Source organism: Mus caroli, chromosome 7 (genome assembly GCF_900094665.2).
Source record: "Mus caroli chromosome 7, CAROLI_EIJ_v1.1, whole genome shotgun sequence".
Taxonomy (NCBI): domain Eukaryota; kingdom Metazoa; phylum Chordata; class Mammalia; order Rodentia; family Muridae; genus Mus; species Mus caroli.
The window spans coordinates 66,034,218-66,051,661 of record NC_034576.1 but is presented as its reverse complement, the minus strand read 5'-3'; the positions used below and the strand labels follow the sequence as shown (position 1 = coordinate 66,051,661).

General features: G+C 41.0%; 1 protein-coding gene across 2 annotated transcripts in view; it reads left to right on the top strand.

Annotated features, from left to right (window-relative positions):
• The window catches only part of Chrna7 (cholinergic receptor nicotinic alpha 7 subunit), a 122,113-nt gene that overhangs the window by 39,945 nt on the left and 64,724 nt on the right, over positions 1-17,444 (top strand). The window contains exon 3 of one of the 2 annotated variants that reach the window (XM_021167658.2): positions 15,907-15,951. In XM_021167658.2, coding sequence (XP_021023317.1) covers positions 15,907-15,951 — 45 coding nt within the window. Of the gene's footprint in view, positions 1-15,904; positions 15,952-17,444 lie in introns of those variants that run through there. The other variant, XM_029479068.1, reaches the window with a different exon arrangement.

Here is a 17,444-nt window from a genome sequence, read left to right as displayed (position 1 = left end):
CTTGTTATCCTAAATGTTTTCCATTATCATCTTATATTTTTGTACAATTAGTTTAGTACAATTAGTAAATATTAAAAGGTTATTTAAAACTAATTTCCATATTTTTTTTTTGTTTTCTTGGTTTTTTTTTTTTTTTTTTTTTTGCATTTAACAATGTGAATGCACTTTTCTTCCCTGCACTTATTCAGGGCTGTATAGCCCCCTTTTCATGTTTATACTTTCTGAGGCTTTATTTTCAGTGATCTTGACTTGTTTGAGGAGTGTTGGGAAGGCATTTTTCAGTGTCTTTCCATTGGGAATTTTGGGGCATTTTGATTTGAGTAAAACTGCAATTTTATGATTGAATAAGACAGGCCATAGATGTTGTCATTGTATCCTTGAAGGACACATACATGAGCTGAACAAGGACATGCTGATGTGGATGGGGTTGTGGGTCGGGGAAAAGAAGGGGACCCAGGAGGCATCAACCCTAAACAAAGAACTAAAGGCAACAAGGGACTATTGGGACCAGGAGAAAGTCTTCCTTAGAGAAAGAAGCACACTAATTGGTTGTCTAATACCAAATGGTAAATCCTGAAAATATATACACATAAGTAACATTATACATACCGAATAGGTCATATTTATGTATTATGTATGCTATTCAATGGACATACTGATATGCCTGTGATCATGTGGCAAGCATTACACTTTCAGATTTCTAACTCTAAACTTACTCTTGCCCTTATGTTCTATACTATATTCTTTGGAAGAAAGTCACTATGCACGACCACCCTCAATTAGTGAGGAATGTGTTTCACCACCTTAGAGGCAGAATAGCTATATAATTATCTGGCCTTTGTCTGCACAGGCAATTTATTGTATCCCATGTATTCATTTGTTAAATCACTTAATTGAGTCAATGTAGACTTAATGATATTACTTTTATATGCGTGATTGCAATGCAATATTTATTTTGCTCAGATTGTAGCTTATGCCATTGGGTATAGGTGCTTCATGTTCCTTCCATGCACTGCTATTATTGTGGTATCACTTGTGCTTTCTGCTTACTTCCCCCTCTTTCTGCCTTCACACAGTGCATCATAGGTAATTCTGTCAATTACTCAAATCAACTATCTCTCAGGGAACCCTGGATCTTTCTATTGGAGAATAATGAAAAACAAAATCAAATCTGGGATATAGGGTGCTACTGAGATTTCATTTCTAGACTTTCTAAACTGACAGAAAAGATACCAATGTATTTAACTCACATATTTTGTATTTGCACACATCTATGAGTACCTCTGTGTAGAACCTACATATAGTTACAATTGCACAGAGATTTGCTTGGTTTGTCTCCTGGGATTAATGGTATCTATCACCATGTCTAGATCTAAATTTAGCTGGATAGGCTTTTGCCCCAAAGTCCCACTCCCTTAATCTGCTATCTCATAAAACAAGGATTCAGCTCCATTTCACTCTCTGGTGCCCCTTTAATACTCAAACCATATATTTTATATTTTTTCCATTCTCAGCTTGTTATGCTTGGTTAAAATGCTCTTATGAGACTAACAAGAAAATGAAGTCTATGATGGGCGTTTCTGAGACTTCCTTTGTCAATGCAATTAATCTGAGTCTCTTCACCTTGGCCTCAGGCAGATTCTTCAGACAAGATAAAAAATTAGCCACATTCTTCACCAAAATACCACAAAAATAATCTCTAGGCTTCATATTGAAATTTTTCTCTACTGAAACTTCTTGGACCAAGTTAGCACAATTCCAATCACTCACAGCAACAGAGTCTTCCATATTCCTTCTAGGATAGCCCATTAAGCCCCACTTAAAGCATTCCAATGCTTTTCAAATCCAAAGTCCCCAAATCTACATTTTTCCAAACAAAACTTGGTCAGGACTATCACAGTAATATCCCACTCCTGGTACCATCTTCTGTCTTAGGGTTTTACTTTTGTGAACAGACACCATGACCATGGCAACTCTTACAAAGACAATATTTAATTAGGGCTGGCTTACAGATTCAGAAGTCTAGTCCATTATCATCAAGGCAGGAACATGGCTAAGTCCAGGCAGGCATGGTGCAGGAGTAGCTGAGAGTTCTACATCTCCATCTGAAGGCTGCTAGCAGAATACTAACTTCCAGGCAGCTAGCTTGAGGGTCTTAAGCCCATGCCCACAATGATACACCTACTCCAACAGGGCCACACTTTCTAATTGTGCCACTCCCTGGGCCAAGCATATACAAACCATCACACTGCCTGATTCTCTAGGTGACATCTGTACCTTTATTACACCAAATGTGCATTCACGTTTCCCCTTCTAATTCATTACAACCTAGATCCTGATTTCTTCTTACTACAGAATTAAGATGTCAGAGTCCCATCATGCCCCCCACAAAAGTGTGTGGTGGTTTTAGAAATAAGTTTTAAACCATCTCTGTGTGAGAACAGCTTCATCAGCCAGAGCAGTGTTTCTGGAGTCCTTTTAGACCCCAGGAAGTTTTAGAGTCAAAATGCGCATCTCTGCTGTCAGGTGGAACTTTTGGTCATGTATTACACTCTGTATGAGACTTCTTTACTTCGCAGTGATTGCTACATATTCTATATACATGTGGGGTTATTTTATGCTAAAAAGATTTGTGAGTTTTGGCAAATACTCCTGTACTCATCATTACAGTCCCCGTTCGGTTGTGAGCCTAGGCTAAGCCATCTTCTCCAGCCCACCATTAACATCTCATATGGAATTGCCCATATCCTACCTATCAATCCCTATCCCTACATCTGATACCCATCTATTGTTTACAGTCTACAGCTTTTGCATTTTCCAGACTGTCTTGTAATTAGAACCATGAACTGTAGTTTTCTCTGCTGTCTTTCCCTTAGCAAGATGGAGTTAAGTTTCTTCTATATCTTTCATTTCTTGATAGTTCCTTCATTTTTAACCCTCAATAATCCATTGTGTACCAGAGTTTGCTTAAATCTATTCATCTATTACAGATCTCTTTGGCTACATGCCAACTTCTGTAATTATAAAACTTCCATAGACATTCATATGCAGGTTTTTGTGTAGGTTTGTTCTTTACTCAACACTTTTGAGTAAATGCCTAAGAATTCCAGCAGAGGAACACGAAGAGTGTTAATAATATGTTCAACTCCCTTCCTAAGTGACTCTAGGTTTTCCATGAATACATGAGGGTTCCTGTTGCTGTGCATCCTCTCAGACTTCCCTCTTCCCCATTACTGCCCTACCCTCTACGTTTTTGCAGAGTCTCTGGTGGCCTTCAACTCAAGCTCCACTATGCAGTAGATAACCATTCATATTTGATTTTCTTGTCTCCTTCCCAACTGCTCCAGGACCACAGGCATGTGCTGCTACACTCAGATTATACCATATTAGAGCTCCAGCTCTGGACTGGTATATACCAGGCAGGCTGTCTACCGACCTACTTACCCCCATGCCCCGCTCTCCCAACACCACACACACTTAAGCCCTTCCTCAGAGAACCTGAGACTTCTCCGTGCCATAACCTACCCTGGTCACTTTTTATGCTGGACCTAGGATGTGATGATATTGTAGATGCTAGGGCAAGTGTCCTGGGTTAAATGTCAGTCTTTCTCTGGGTTCCCCTCTCACAGGTGGGACCTTCACAGATGTCACTTTTGGTCTGTAGCCTTCCTCCTCAAACAAAGAGACTGAACTGCTGCAGTGTGGTAGAGGAGTGACAGACAAGGTTTTGTCAGGAATACTGCCTTTCTTATGAGAACTCTCAGGCATCAGTTCCCAAAGTTACTTTAAATTTGCTTTTAGCCAACATAAGGAATCAGATAGAGCAGGGTGCAGTTCCTAGAGATGAAAGCAGTGAATGTATAGGTCACCCAGAGTCTGTGGTCAACAGAATCCTTCCTCTTGTTCAAGTTCACAATATCGAGTTGCCATTTAAGCATTGCTGCTAGTTCAGGAGTCTACACCATGCTTTTGGATTTGCTGACATGCAGATTTTGTGTCACACTTTACCCTACAACCTCAGTGCCTCCTGGTTCTTGAGAAAAGCTATTGATTTTCAGTCTGGTGTTTTTCTTTTTCAGTATAGGAGTGACTGGTGTTAAACTCGTATTCAGCCTGGGACAGAAAAAAATGCACTTTATTAGGTTTTAATCCATTCATTTCCTTTTGAGGACATTGTACTTCCTTAATCTAAGGACTAGTTGTACAGTTTTGGAATTCTCTCAGTTATACTTCTTTGAGGGTCCTTCTGCTCTTTGGTCAGGGCACATTCAGTCCATGCAGTCTGTCTGCTAGCTATGCTTTCCATCTCGTTATTCCTAGCAAGCCGTTATATCACATTGTCTCCCACTTACTGATTATCACTTCTGTTTTTCCTAATCTGCTGTCAAATTTATCGATTTGAGTTTCTATTAGTGGATAAAACAGCATGACTAAAACAACACGGGAAAGAAAGGGTTTAATTTAGCTTTTCGTTCTCAGGTCAGACTCCCTCACTAATGGAAGTCAGGACCAGAGCTCGAGGCAGGAACTGCAGCAGAGGCCATGGAGGAATGCTGCTTATTGGCTTGCTTAGCCTACTTTCTTTTAGCAACCAGGACTACCTCACCAGTGGTAGCACAACTATCCACACTCCAGATTTGCCTACTGGCAAGTCCTTTGAAGGCATTTTTTTTCAATTGCGTTTCCCTCTACCCAAGCTTGTTTCAAGTTGACATAAACTGACCAGCGCATCCACTGAGCTTGTATCTCAGCTACTGAATTTCTCATGTTGGAAAACATTTTTTTTCAACTATGCCCCTTTCTTCACATATACTATTGTTTTATATATTTTTATATCTTAAAGCATTTAATTGTATTAATTGAACTTATTCAGTGGTACCCTTTCCTACTTCTCTAGTCTGAGTTTCTGGAGATGTGTTCTACTGACTTGGCATTCTTTCCCATACTTGTGATGAACATTTCCTATCATCCTGATATGCTCTTCTGAATTTTTTGGAATTCTTTCTTTGACTTTTGCTTTAAACCCTTGGTCGAAAAGAATTTTTCACTTAATATATTTTTATTTAGACCTTAAGGATATTATATTTATGTTTCTAGGCTGAGTTAATTTTTGTTTATTTTTCTGCTTGGTAATTTGTTGATTCTGTTGGTGGTTTATAGCTAGCTTTAGTAATCTCCAGCTACTTGCAAGCTCCTTCCATGGCTTCTAGAGTTCTTAGGTACTAAAGACTGTTTAAGTTTGAGCTTTTCAGCAGATGGGAGACCATTCCGTTAGGAAGATGATTGACCACCCTGTTTCTTGCTTTGTGCCCAGGTTGAAATTGACAAACTTTGTTTTTCTTCTCCCGGTGGGTTCTTCTATATCATGGTGCTATGAGGATGTATGTTTGGTAGAAGAGTCTTGTTTTTCCTTTCACATAGGCACCTCCAAGTTCACACTGGCTTTGCATGGCTCCCTTGCTTCTGTAGTCCCTGTGTGTAGTCCACACACTTGGGAAACTTTTTAATATTCTCTTTAAGTTTGTGGGTGAAATTTCTTTTTTCTTCTTTATGGGGAGCTTAAATTTACTTTCCAATAGCCATTTGATTTTACCTTCTTTGTAGATACTGTGTAGCAGGGCTGTTGGTATTTAGCTTATGGAGCCTGCTGTTTTGCTGAACTCTGAGCAGATGCTCTATTTAGCATCTTGGAACAGTCCACTCCCCTCCAGGTGCTGTGCTGTCTGAGCCAACCCAAAGTGTCTTCTTGGTTTCACTTCTGTCTCAGGCTTCTTGCCTAATTGACTTAATCTCCATTTCCATCTACACAAACTGTGATTACCTCATGCCAGTAACTCAATTTTTAGCTGTCTGTTTTGTTCCTTTCTGTTCCTAACGTATTAACTATGTAACAGTGTTATTTGGGCTCCCAGATTATTTATTTAGGTCTGCAGATTTTCCTCTCATTTCTTTCATTATCTTGTTACTGCGACTTTTAAATCATGTTTGATTTAATCCAAGACATTATTGAGTTTTATAATAAGAACTGAGAGGCATGCTGTGGGCCTTTACTAGACTGCTTATTTTCCAGACTGTAGCTGGCTGTTTGCTTCCCTTTTCATACTGCAGTTATATGAATAAAATATATTAATTATATTATATAAAATATACAGTTATAATAATCATATAAAATACATAACATTAATAATATATACAATGACTTAATTTCCAAGGATCATTTATTATTTTTTTCACTTCTTCAATCATAATCATACTATGTTCATGAAATATTCATGAAAGTATTACTTGTTTTAATTTTCATTTTCTTTTTTTGTTTTTTTTGTTTTTTGTTTTGTTTTGTTTTGTTTTTCGAGACAGGGTTTCTCTGGGTAGCCTTGGCTGTCCTGGAACTCACTTTGTAGACCAGGCTGGCCTCGAACTCAGAAATCCGCCTGCCTCTGCCTCCTAATTTTCATTTTCTTATGCCTTGTACCTACACATAATTTTATTTTTAATGTTATAATAGTCATACATTTTTTCTTGTCATTCTTTTTAATTTTTGCCTTGATTCATGTTTACTTGGTTTAGTAAATAGATAAATGTATATTATTTGTAGAACTATTAAACATCAAATACTAAAAATCAGGAGATGCTGCTTCTAAGTCTTGCTTACAGGGAAAGAGGCATGGGAAGAGGCTGGGCAGTGGACACTGAGGTGGAGTAAGAAGCTCTGATGTGATATTGTACATTGGGGTGGCTTTCTGTAGGTCACTGTGCATTGCAGGAAGCTACAGGTAAAGCATTTGCATATTTCCACTGAGAAAAAAAAATCATAAAAGTTTGAGATGATAGGTATATTTAATGTGACTTAAACATTGTATGATATATACATACATAGTGTAATGAAACATTATGAGCACCCCATAAGTATGTGTGATTTCTATGTGTCATTTAAAGATAAATTTAATACTAGTGTCATTGTGTCCCCAGTGATCCCAAATGCCCAGGAAACAGAGTTAGCAGGATCATGTTAGCTCAAGACCTGTCTAGGCTAGGGAACAAGGGCCCAACCAGCAGCTTAGTGACACTTGATCTCAACATAAAATTTAACCATGAGGGCTAATGATAGAACTCAAGTTAAAGCATCTGTTAATATGAGGACGGCCCTGCGTTCAACCTCAGCCTGCTCGGTGAATAGGTGTAAAGTTTGAAAGATACTGAATAAATGGGTAAATTCTGCTCCTAAGTCCTACAAACACACTTCATTCTTCTCCCATTTACTTTTTTGTCTGTTAGGATTCCTTCTACTCAGGTGTCAGATATTTGATGGATCATGTGACAATAAGCTTTTAGGAAAAGCCCGCCTCAGACTGATGCTGTCTATGTCTGTATTCATGGCCTCAGGTACTGGTGCAAGGATTGACTCACTCACAGATCTTTGCTCTCCACTTGTTACATGTCTGTCTTTGTTGTGAACAGTGCAGAGATGCCCAGTGCTGGTTGTGGAAGGATGATAGCATAGAGGTATATATACAAACCTTTGTTCCATCTTCTGGCTGTCTGAGCCGAATTCCTTTGTCTGCCTCTCTCCCTCCAGTCTTCTATCCCCATTGCCTCGCAGCTTTGTTAACCCCAAGGCTGCTCTTTTTTTCTGTTAGGTACTGCTCCCAGAGTCTACTTGTCTTCATTCCTTGTAGGAGAAAGGAAAAGGCTTCTCCTAATGAAAGGAGCCTGTTCGTGCAGGTGGAAGTATACCTTGAATTCACCTGACTCCTGAGAGAAGGACATCTTTGGGGATGTGGGCAATAAGGTGGGAGCCGTGTCTTGGCTATATGTCATGTTCCCTTTCAGTATGGAAAGTGAGATTTACAGTGGGGTTGGGAAAAGACAGCCCATTGTCATCATTGCCCAGCTCAAGGACCTAAGCTCAGGAGACACCTGCCTCTGTGTATTAACAATTATCCAGCCTGAAGGAATCAGCCTGTTTGGCCAGGTTTCCAGTTTGCTTTCTTGTGCTTTCTCTGGGGTGGGATGATGTCAGCAAGGGATTGAACACTGATCAGTAGGGAAAGGCAGAAAAAAATCTCTGTTATATTCTGCTTTGATTTTTAAAAAATCCCTTAAGCCTTTTCCTCTGAATCACTCCTGAAAAAACAGTACTCTCAAGCAATGCGAGATTGGCTCTGGTTGTTAAAAATAGAATCAAAGAATTCAGAGTTACTTGAGAAGTTGTTGTTGAAGTAGCCTCTCAAGGGCTGCAGGCTGCCTCAGTTGGGGACTGTGCTGGCTTTTCAGCTTCTAGGTCTCCCCATTCCAGGTTAAAGACTGTAGGGCAATGGCCTTCTTTACTTCTCAATAACCCCACAGTCAGAAATTTGTACACATATGCAGTGTTTCCTCTGGAGAAGATCCTTGAAACTCTCCACTGTTATGGATACTGGAGTATGAAGAGCCAGTAACCAAGACTTGGACATGTTACTTCACACTCTGACATGTGTGGATTCAACTGTTGCAGAGTATCTGAATTCTGATGATAAAATTGTGACCATTAGGCATTTAGTTTCGAAGCCTTGCTTTCAGCAAAACTACCCTAAATATAGGCAGCTGCACATAAAAGAGATGCTACTAATTTGGCCACTTCTCCAAGCCTTTGATTGATTGTGTTAACAGTCACTGCTCTTGTTGCTGAACAGTGCAGAGCCACTTTGTGTTTAGATAGTTTGGGTGACTTACTGAATTTCTTGCCATTGTCATTGCTAGGTTTGTAAATAAGAAAACAGTTATGAAAAAGTTCACCGGCCACCCAAGTCCTCATAGACAGTGTGTGGAAGAGCCTAGGTCTGTCCGTGGTATCCAGACTTTTTACATTATTCCCAGACATGGACCTTGCACAGTCTCAAATTGCGAGTGAGGAAGGAGCCGCTTCTCTACGGAGCAGGGCCTAGTGCCTGCGGTGAGAATTGGGGTGTGGGGAATGCTAGGCCTGTTGTGCTGGACTTCAGTCTTTGATGGCTAAGGGCCCCTTTAACTTCTCTTGAAGATTTTGAGGATCGTCAAGTTTTATGTGTATCTGTTATAGCTTTCAGTATTTACCAGGTTGAAAATATATGCAAAATGTGATGTAAAATCTATTCATTTATAATGATAAGCCTATTGGGTTACATCTTATTTCCTGGAAAACTACTGTACTTTTACAAAACATAGCACTTTGAGTGAGAATGTTTATTGTTTTATAGTTTTGTAAAACTTGCCTCAGCTATTCATTTAGTAGGCAATTCTCCATTTGAGTCTTCATTCAGCCTTAGGCCAGTCTGTCGCGGCATATAGCCTCCATAGAATGCTGTCCATTATTCGCAAGCAAAGGAAGGGGAAAGAGAAAAGTAACTTGTCATGATTAGGAAGAGTTTTAACTTCAGTGAGCCTCTAAAGCAGTGGTTCTCAACTTGTTGGTCGTGACCTCAATAGGGGTCACATTATGATTCATAACAGTAGCTAAATTACAGTTATAAAGTAGCAATGGAATAATGTTATTATTGGGAGTAACCACAACCTGGGGAACTGTATTAAAGGACCACAGCATTAGGACATCTAAGAACCATTGCTCTAAAGATATCCCAGATTGCTTTCTGAGGTCCTCTGTCTCAAACAGTCACCAAGTGTCAAATGAAAGCACTTTTCCTTATCATAACCATTGTTCACTGTGACAGCATAGGGTGAAGAAAGACATTTTAGTTCAGAACACACATATCTGGTCAAAGAGATAGAAGAGTTAGATCTCAGCTTGTGTGTTTCTTTAAACAAGGCCTTAAATCTGTAGGCCAAGCCCTTGACCCTATTGTGTCCGCATACAGAGTGATCGGATTATTGTGTGCAGCTCATTTTTTGTCTTTAACTGTGTGACCTAAGGCCAGAGGTTTTCTTGTTTCGCAGTTTACACATGTATGCATTCCCATCTCTTGATCATAAGGTAGTATGTGCTCATATAAAAACATTCAAACCAAATAGACATAGAAAATGAAATTTGGGAGCCCACCTACACATGATGAATTACTCAAAAAACAAAACAAAACAAAACAAAACAAAAACAAAAAAACCCCAAAAAACTAGCTTTGTTGGATTGTCACGAATAAAACATTGTTGAAAATAGATAAAAATAAGTCATGTTTGTTATAAACTATGAGTGCTCACCAAATGTGAATTTATATCTTTTCTGCAAATGAGGATTAGACAGGGTTGATATATAGCTTTTCTCAGAGTTTTATAAAATACCTTTGAATAACATCTCCCCATAAGTTCCGGAAGAGTGATGGCTATAGAAATCTGAGACTGCACAGTAAGTCCAGTCAGAACAGTTAACATTGAACATTAGATGCACCATAATTTAGAAAGATTGATTTTTCAAAATATCTCACACAAATCAAAGGACACTCTTTGCTGATATGCTCATCTTAAAATAGAATGTTGGGAGCAGGTTACCCTACTTTGGGCAGCTCATGTTGGTTGGTGATCCTGCCTCCAATGTCTTGCATGTGGGAGGTCTTGATCAGGTGACAGCTATGCTGTGACAACTAAGACCCTGAGTAACATCTCACAGACTAGGTGGCACTGATCCTTACCAGTTTAAGGAGGCCTTTGTGGAAGCTGTAACTGTGATTTCCCAGGAGAGAACCAAGAATCCCTGAGTAGTGCGCACTGGTGGGAACCTGAGATGGCCTTTGCCCCTTCTGTGTTGCCCAGATTATCATGGTAGTAAGAGCCAGGTAATAGCTTGAAGAAATCCATCCATGAATCTGAAGCCCTCAACAGCTACCAGATCCACCTCTCCAGTATATTGGCTTCAGACAGCTACCTCTAAACTGAGAAGCAAAAAGTTGCCATTTGTTAGCCTCATGTCTTATGATGTTTTCAAAGCCCATATTTCAGTTTTTAGCAGTGTTGCTGCTTCTTAGCTTTAACTAACTTTGCCTTAAGGTGTGTTTCATTTCATTTATTTTTGAGACAGGGTCTTGTGTAAATTAGGTGGGCCTCAAACTTGCTACATAGCTAAGTATCAACTTGAACTTCTGAATCTCCTGTCTCCACCTCCCAAGTTCTGGGACAGTCAGCTGGTTTATAGTGTTTGTTATAACAGACCTAGACCCTAGACCCGTGTTGCTTGTGAGGAGAGGCAAGCTGTTATTAGAGTAATACACTCACCCTTAACCAAGTTGGAATTATCTCCCCCCCAGTGTGTGGCTAGTGTGGCATCTAGGCTGTGATAGAAGTTAGCTCTGCATTCACTGATGTATGGGTGTTTAAATAAGCTCTTATGCTTGTTTAAATTGGTGGACTGGTCTGTAGAGGATACTTATGGGGAAGAGAAGGTATGAGGAACTGGTCTTGGCATTGTGAGTGGCATCTGTGTAGGCCTTGCCCTGCCTGAACATCCTTATGCTGGAGGCTAGAGGGACATGGAGAACTATCTGCAGAGTCTTGAAGCACAGAAGCTTAGTCTCTTTTTTTTCTCTCTGGCAAACAAGAAAATGTGCAAGCCAAAAGAACACACATGATAGGCACTCACTGATAAGTGGATATTAGCCCAGAAACTTAGACTACCCAAGATACAATTTGCAAAACACATGAAACTCAAGAAGAAGGAAGACCAAAGTATGAATACTTCATTCCTTCTTAGAATGGGGAACATAATACCCATGTAAGGAGTTACAGAGACAAAGTTTGGAGCTGAGACTGAAGGAAGGACCATCCAGAGACTGCCCCACCCAGGGATCCATCCCATACACAACCACCAAACGCAGACACTATTGCATACGCCAGAAAGATTTTGCTGAAGTAACCCTGATAAAGCTGTCTCTTATGAGGCTATGCTAGTGCCTGCAAATACAGAAGTGGATGCTCACAGTCATGTATTGGATGGAACATAGGGCCCTTAATGAAGAAGCTAGAGAAAATACCCAAGGAGCGAAAGGGGTCTGCAACCCTATAGGAGGAACAACAATATGAACTAACCAGAACCCCCTCACCCCAGAGCTGTGTCTCTAGCTGCATATGTAGCAGAAAATGGCCTAGTCAGCCATCATTGTAAGAAGAGGCCCTTGGTCTTGTGAAGATCATATATGCTCCAATACAGGCGAACACCGGGGCCAAGAAATGGGAATGGGTGGATTGGGGAGCACGGTGGGGGGAGGGTACAGGGGATTTTCAGGAAGCATTAGAAATGTAAATGAAGAAAATATATAATAAAAAAAGAAAATGTGCAAGCTTGAGGCAAGGAAGAGAATTCAGGATTGATGGCATACCTGGGGCCTGCTTTTGCACATGACTGTGTCAGAAAGCAGAGTAGGTGGGCTAGGCTTGAGTGGAGCTTGGGGACAGTAGTCTTGGCAGAGGGGCAAAGGGGCAGAGGGGCAGTAGGGCAGAGACATGACTTGGGACTGCTTTTTGAGCAACTTTTCGAGCAGAGGAGATGTATTTATCTGTAAGCAACTCACAGTTTTGCAAAAGAGATATATCTTCAGGCTCACTTATGCCACCTTCCCACGAGGCCCCTTTGAGATTGGGGTTGAGGATAGCTTATAACCCCACTTCCCAGGAGGCTGAGGTCTGCTGATAGTGTACATCATGTATGGTCAGGTGAGGCAAGCTTGGGCACAGGGTTAACCGTATGGTGCCTTGGCAGACAGGCTCTCAGCAGGGGTCATGGCTGGGGTTTACATGGTAGAGATGAGAGGATCTATATGTTGTATTGTTGAGAGAGTCTAGCATGTAAAAGCAAAGGTCAATAGTATGTTAAAGAGAGTGTTGCACTGGATACAATCCATCCTCACTTCTTTAAAGGGCCCTGCTTTTTTCTCTCAGTGAGGCTTATCCTTTGTACAGGTGGGTCATTATTACCCTGATCCCACCTCATCTTATGTTCCAGGAGCTCAGGAGCAATGATAAGTGACCACTGTGTACCTCAGTGTGATGACTGTAGTGGGAATATTCCACCAACACTTCCTGAAAGAATGCAAACTTGGCTGGATCATAACTTGTAGAAAAAGCCTTGTGTGATGCACTATGGACTTGTTGGTTGACTCTCTGTGTGGTGCACTGAACATCTTTGTCAGCGGAAAGCTCCCGTGGAAGCACACTGGCATATGTATATGTTTGGGTGTGCACACGTGTGCCTGTATGGGCAGGAGGCTGTATACTGTGATGGGAAGGTAAGGGAGACCTTGCCACCTGACCAATGGGATCAGAAGAAGAGGCAATCCAAATGGAGAGTGGCAGCATCCTGCCTGGTCCTGGGCTTCCTTTGCAGCCTGGGGTGGACCGCTCTGTCTGGCATTGCTGTGCTGCCAGGTGGTGGCTGGCTGCTGCTTGTTGATTACAGTTTGAAGTGCTGTGCTTTGGTCCCATGCTGCTACGCAGTAAGGAAATCCAGTGTCACTCTAATGAGGTTTCTGTCCAGACTCCGGAAAGAAGAAAGGCTTTTAATTAGATTGGTAGTAATTGAGCTCCCAAACCACAGAAGCCTCTCTCGGGAGAGGCAGGCACAAACGCAATTAAAAGAAGGGAAGGCACCTGAATGAAACTCTTGCTAACTCTTAGCCGATTAGTAACAACAGCTGCCTAATAACTTGAGGCAACAGATACACATCCTGAAGAACTTAGGGATACACATGTTGAGGAACTTAAGTAGCGCTTCCCAATAATGTTGGTGACTGATCAGAAATGGAAGCATTGCTACGATTACAGTTTATAGAGCTCTATCAGGGAGCATTTGCTTAGCCCAGAGCATGAGACAGGTTAACCTGCGGCAGTGATTTATCACTAACCATTGTGGCGCATTTTAGTTTAGAGGAGTAGATGTATTTCTTGCCTTGATCAAACTGTAGTTTCTTTTGGACTTCAGTCTTGGCTTGGGAATACCCTGGTGCTGTGTCCTATGTCCTTCCACTCACAGCCCAACCTTCTCTTTCGTAGTTGCTCAGACTTGCCCATCACACCTTCTGCGGTATCCAGTAGATGAGCATCTGCGCATAGGGGCATCCATGCATCAAACTCTGGCCGCTAATTCCTTACATGTGGGCTACATTTTATTTTCCTTAAGGGGCAGTGTTCAGTGCTCTTGTGCATTCCCAGCCATGGACTACACTCTGGAAGACATCCTGTGCTTTTATTCTGGGGATCAGTGTTGAGTGTGTGTTTGTCAGTGAACCCATCCAGGGCAGTTCCAGATACAAGAATTAAAGGTGTCTATTTCCAAGCAGGTTTTCAAGAATACTTTTCCTGGAGGGTATTGGTTGCTAGTTTTCAGAGTCCTTTAGGTTGGAATTAAGGATTCCAAACTACCTGACATCATTCTTCAGTTTAACTTGTCGCCTTAACTGAAAATTTTTCTTATGCATTAAGGGTGTTTTGTTTTGTTTGCATGTGTATAGGTGCATCACTTGTGTGCCAGAAAGGGCAGAAGAGAGCATCCACTCCCATAGAACTGGAGTAACAACAGACGGTTGTAAACTGTTGTGTGGGTGCCGGGAAGGGAACCTGAGTCTTTCAGAAGAGCAGCCAGTGTCCTTAACCGCTGAGTGAACTTTCCAGTCCCACTCTACACTTGTATTTTGCTGACTCTGCTGGGTGTGTCCAGCTATGAAAAAAGGGCTGGTGGAAATACTTCATTTAATGAGACTGTTTTAGATTCTGTCCTAGTCAGGTTTCTGGCAGTGGAATAAACACCTGAAATAATTCACTTATAAAGAGAAAAAGGTTGGCTCACAGTTTTTGAGACCCCAGTCTGTGGGTAGTTATTTCCATTGCTTTTGGCTTGTAGTGAGACAGCACATCGTGGCGGATGCCTATGGCAGAGGAAAACTGTTTACTTGTGGCCAGGATGGGAAAGGGAAGAGGAAGAAGGGGCTGGCATCTTATTGTTTGTTTGTTTGGTTGGTTGTTTGTTTGTTTGGTTTTTTGAGACAGGGTTTCTCTGTATAGCCCTGGCTGTCCTGGAACTCACTTTGTAGACCAGGCTGGCCTCGAACTCAGAAATCTACCTGCCTCTGCCTCCCAAGTGCTGGGATTAAAGGAGTGTGCCACCATGCCTGGCTAGGGTCTGGCATCTTAACATGTCTGGAAAGTGCCTGTTCTACTTCACCTGAGAACCTCCCCATTCACCCATCTTGTACTATCATCTCACAGAAATGCTAAGGTGCTGCTGGTGCCTTTGGCATGTGGGCTCTCAAGGGAGACTTACAACCCGAGACTCAAAGATGCACAGTGCCTGAATCAAGCCATGGTAACTGTACACTCCCAAACTCCTGGGTGATATGTGGACTCCATTCCTGCCTGAATCCTATTTTGGAAATGTAGAACTGGACTTTAAAATCAGAAAGATAGAAGTGTGACAAGCTCTTTGTTAGGTTGTCATACCTTCCACATCCTCTGTTTGCTCCTCTTGTTTGTGTTTATATTAGAGGTGTCAAGGGTCTGACGTGTTGCTAGATAGATAGAAAAGAGGAAAGAGCCATGACCCATGCAGGGATAAAGCAAATACAGTGGCCATTCAGACCCTTAATATGAGTCAGGAGCCCCATATGACATGCCTCTTCCTAGGACGGGGGTTGGGGGGTGGTATAAAAAGATGAATAGCCAAGGCCTTCCCTGGCATCATTTCTGATGGTAGGCTGGCCTGATTTTAATTTTCTTCTTTATATTTTGCTGTCCTTTGTAAGTGCTCTGTAATAAATGTGTATTACTTCAGAATAAATAGAAAAGCTTGACTCTCGGGAAATGTTACTGGCATAGATTTGGAAGTGCCTGGTGAATTCTAATTTCCACACACAATGTTGATCCCCAAAGTCAGACTTGTACATGAATAATTGTATCATGGCTTCTTTTGTGAAGCACATAAGCCACATTTATGTCGCCTGTTTCTTTTTGTTTTTGAAGGATGAGAAGAACCAAGTTTTAACCACCAACATTTGGCTACAAATGGTAAGTTCAGATACCACTCACTTAACTGCCTGTTCTAGCCCCCAATGCATGTGCTCAAACTACATGTAAAGAAGTTCCTAAGGGAGGCAAGGCTGGTGCTCTGACCCAGCGCTGGCCAACTGAGAGTGCAGTCTGTTATGTTTGATAGGATGGAGCCAAGGATGAGAGCCTGACACCAGCAGGACTCTATGCTTGCTTGTATTTCATTGCTGGATAATCTCAGGACATTTTTAAACAGTGCATGCCAGAGAAATAATCAGATGCATGGCCACATCTAGAGATCGATGTCCTGTGTTATAGCTGCTCCCTAGCTCATAAGTGCCTCTCCTGTTGTCAGTATGCTCCAGAGCTGCATGTTTGAAGGGAACCAAGGGGCCTTTAGCCAGGGTGTTCACACGCCATGCTGTGGACCGAGATTCTTCAAGAGTCTTGAAAGGATACAGATGTGAAGCATCCATGTTTTGAAAGTCCAGAATCAGAAAATGCTGTGAAGCACAAAACATTTTTTGATTTTCAGAGTGACATTCAAAATGTTTCATATTTTCAAAGCTTTGAGATTTGGAATTTTCAGATTGGGGATGGTCATCTGAAAAAAATATTAGCAAACTACTCCAAAATCCCCAATCCCTGAAACCCCCAAACACTTTGGCTACTAACATTTTGCACACACAAAAAGGACATTCATCTTGTATTTTATCCTTGAATTTTTTTATGTGACATTCAGATTTCTAATCTAAATTATTTAATTGCAATATATATCAGTTCCATCAAATTGTAAATATTAGAATCTGAATTTCAAACTGTCAGTCTCTAATTTAGGTGGAGTTTTTTAATGCCACTGTAATTTTGTGCACATATAATTGTTACAAACCCAGCCCCCTTCTTTCTCTCATCTATTTTACAACTGTCCCTTTCCTCTGTGTGTCTTCCTTTCTTGCTGTCTCCTCCTCCTTTCTTTTCCTCTCTTCTTCCTCTTTTAGGTTCTTTCTTTTCACTTCTTTTCCCCCTTTTCTTTTGTCTTAAGACAGGGCCTTGTTCTGTAGTTCAGGGTGGCTTTGAACTCCCAATCCTCCTGCTTCACCATCCCAGGCTCAGTGAGGACAGGCAAACATCATCATGTGTGCTTGTGCACTTGCATATCTAGTGAATTTTTTAAATTAGGGTTTTGTCCTATTGCAAAATGTTATATTTGAAACTCCATTAGTCTAGATTTCTCTCAAATGTAAATATTGATGTAACATCATTTCTTTAGGCCATAGTATATTAATTTTTTTTTCTGAACTGATTTAAGGATGCTAGTATTGTTATATAACTCACCAAAGTGATATGGATTACAAAGTTTAAACATTTTCTGAGTGGAGATTCTAGTCTATCAAAGAAAACCCTTTGCTCTCAATTTATTTTTGCATCTATAGGTGACTTTTTATTTCTAGAAATGAGGGACAGATGCAATCACTGCCTTTGTTCTATCACTGCCTGATTACAGGTGCAGG